We start from the raw sequence: 3,023 nt of genomic DNA, 5'->3' as shown, positions 1-3,023 counted from the left end.
AAAAAAATATTTATAAAAAAAAAAAAAAAAAAAAATTTTTTTTTTTTTTTTTTTTATTTTTTTTTTTTTTTATATTTAAATTTTTTTTTTTTTTTTTTTTTTTTTTTTTTTTTTTTTTTTTTTTTTTTTTTTTTTGGTTACACACATTTGTATATTCCCATTATATAAAAAAATAATATTTTTACAAGTGCAATTAATTTATTCTTTTATTTGAAATAAAAAGGCTTTTAAATTTTAATTAAATTCTAATTATTTTGTTGAAACTATACATGTTTTGGTAAATATATAGTGTATATATAAATATATATAATATTTCTTTTGTCAAATCAATATAATTTTTTTTTTTTTTTTATAAATATATATTTAAATATTTTTTTATTATATTTATTTTTCTTATTTTTTTCAATTAATAATGCTTTTATAAATATTATAGAGCATGTGTAATTTTCCATTTTTTTTTTTTTTTTTTTTTTTAATTAATTATAAAATAAATGAATGAATAAATAAATAAATATGAATATATATATATATATATATATATATATGTATATATGTAATACCTACACATTATAAGAATTATTTAATTTTCCTTTTTAAAGATTATATAAAAGGGATTATAAAATGTTTTCGTAATAATTCATTTATTGATAATTTTTTTTTTTTTTTTTTTGAAACAAATATATTTATATATATATTATTTCCCTTTCTGCCTTAGAATTTGATTAAAAGAAAAAATTACACATAAATAAATAATAAATAATATATATATATATTATATATTTATATCAATATATTTATTCTTATTTATGTATTATGAACTGTTGTAATGTATGTATTAATAAACTAAAAGAAATTGTTATTCATTTCTTCTCGTCATTAATTGTGACTTTTGAAATTGTAATATTTGATTGCCTAAATATATTATTATTATATATTATATATATAACATTATAATAATATTATTATTATTATATATATTTTTTATTTTTATTTATTGTTAATATAAAATTATAACAATTTTGAAGTTAGAAATGATAAATATAAATTCGTTATATTTATTTGATTATTTCATTTTGTTTTAATTTTCTTTTTTTTTTCTTCTGCATATAATTTATTATAATATAACCAACCCGAATTAAGACATTAGTACTTGATTACTACATATTAATTATTCAATTATATATATATATATATATTTATTTATTTTATGGTCTACATAATATATATGTATATTGTCTCTAAACGTTTAAGTACGTTAGGGTCAGGGTTCATGTTATATTGAATATAATATATATATATATATATATATATAAATATATAAGTATATATATATATATATATTGTAAAAGGTTTTATACTTACCATATGATTACTGTGAGGTTCTCCTCTTTGTAACGCCACACGCTGTGCTCGATATGGTATTCACGTTCAAAAATAAGAAAAAGAAAAAAGAAGCTAGTTCAGATAAAGTAAGCAAAGAATCTTTTAATGAGGAAGATAATGAAAATAATGCGAAGAGGGAAAAAAGCGATTCATGGTATAAAAAAATAATAGAAACTAAAGGAAAAAGTAAAACTAAATATAAAAATGATAATTCCTTAGATGATAATATTAATGAGGACATAATAAATAATAATAATAATAATAATGATAATAATAATGATAATAATAATGATAATAATAATGATAATAATAATAATAATAATAATAATAATGATTGTGAGAATAATAATTTTAATAATTATAGCGATGAAATATCAAAAAATATACATAAAGACAATGAGCTAGAAAATCAGCTTAAGGATACATTAAAGTCCATTAGTTCGTTGTCGAATAAAATTGTGAATTACGAAAGTAAAATTGAAGAATTAGAAAAAGAATTAAAAGAAGTAAAGGATAAGAATATTGATAATAATGATTATGAAAATAAATTAAAAGAAAAAGAAGATTTTGTTAAACAAAAAATTGATATGCTAAATGAGAAAGAAAATCTTTTACAAGAAAAAGAATTAGATATTAATAAAAGAGAAAAGAAAATTAATGAAAAAGAAAAGAATATAATAAAAAAGGAAGAAACATTTTATAATATAGAAAAAGAGTATTTAGAAAAAAATAAAGAAAGAGAAACGATTTCTATAGAAATTATAGATATTAAAAAACATCTAGAAAAACTAAAAATAGAAATAAAAGAAAAAAAAGAAGATTTAGAAAATTTAAATAAAAAATTGTTATCAAAAGAAAATGTACTAAAAGAATTAAAAGGATGTGTTAAGGAAAAAAATGAAACCATTAATTCATTGAATGATAATATTATTGAAAAAGAAAAAAAATATAAATTATTAGAATATGAGTTGGAAGAAAAAAATAAACAAATTGATTTATTAAACAAACAAGAAAAAGAGAAGGAAAAGGAGAAGGAAAGGGAGAAGGAAAAACAAAAGGAATATGATACATTAATCAAAGAATTAAAAGATGAAAAGATTTCCGTTTTAGAAAAAGTTCATTCCATTAAAGTAAGAGAAATGGATATTGAAAAAAGAGAACATAATTTTCTTCATATGGAAGATCAATTAAAAGATTTAAAAAATAGTTTTGTAAAGAATAATAATCAATTAAAAGTATATAAATGTGAAATAAAGAATCTTAAAAACGAATTAGAAAAAAAAGAAAAAGAATTAAAAGATATAGAAAATCTATCTAAAGAAGAAATAAATAATTTAATAAACCAATTAAATGAAAAGGAGAAACAAATTCTTGCGTTTAATAAAAATCATAAAGAAGAAATTCATGGATTGAAAGAAGAATTAAAAGAATCTGTGAAAATAACCAAAATAGAAACACAAGAGTTACAAGAAATGGTAGACATGAAACAAAAAGAATTAGACCAATTGCAGGAAAAATATAACGCACAAATGGAAAGTATAAGCATCGAATTAAGTAAAAAAGAGAAGGAATATAATCAATATAAAAATACTTATATAGAAGAAATAAATAATTTAAATGAAAAATTAGAAGAAACTAAT

The 3,023-nt window shown here is 16.9% G+C and overlaps 1 protein-coding gene across 1 annotated transcript in view; it reads left to right on the top strand.

Annotated features, from left to right (window-relative positions):
* Nucleotides 1–1,415: 1,415 nt before the first annotated feature.
* Nucleotides 1,416–3,023, top strand: part of PRSY57_0202100 (hypothetical protein) — a gene marked incomplete at both ends in the record, with an annotated part of 4,787 nt that continues 3,179 nt past the window's right edge. Inside the window, one exon of the mRNA XM_020114389.1 lies at nt 1,416–3,023. Coding sequence (XP_019970860.1) covers nt 1,416–3,023 — 1,608 coding nt within the window.

This window comes from Plasmodium reichenowi, chromosome 2 (genome assembly GCF_001601855.1).
Source record: "Plasmodium reichenowi strain SY57 chromosome 2, whole genome shotgun sequence".
NCBI lineage: Eukaryota > Apicomplexa > Aconoidasida > Haemosporida > Plasmodiidae > Plasmodium > Plasmodium reichenowi.
Note: the sequence above shows the minus strand (reverse complement) of the source record. Positions and strands in the feature narration are given on the sequence as shown.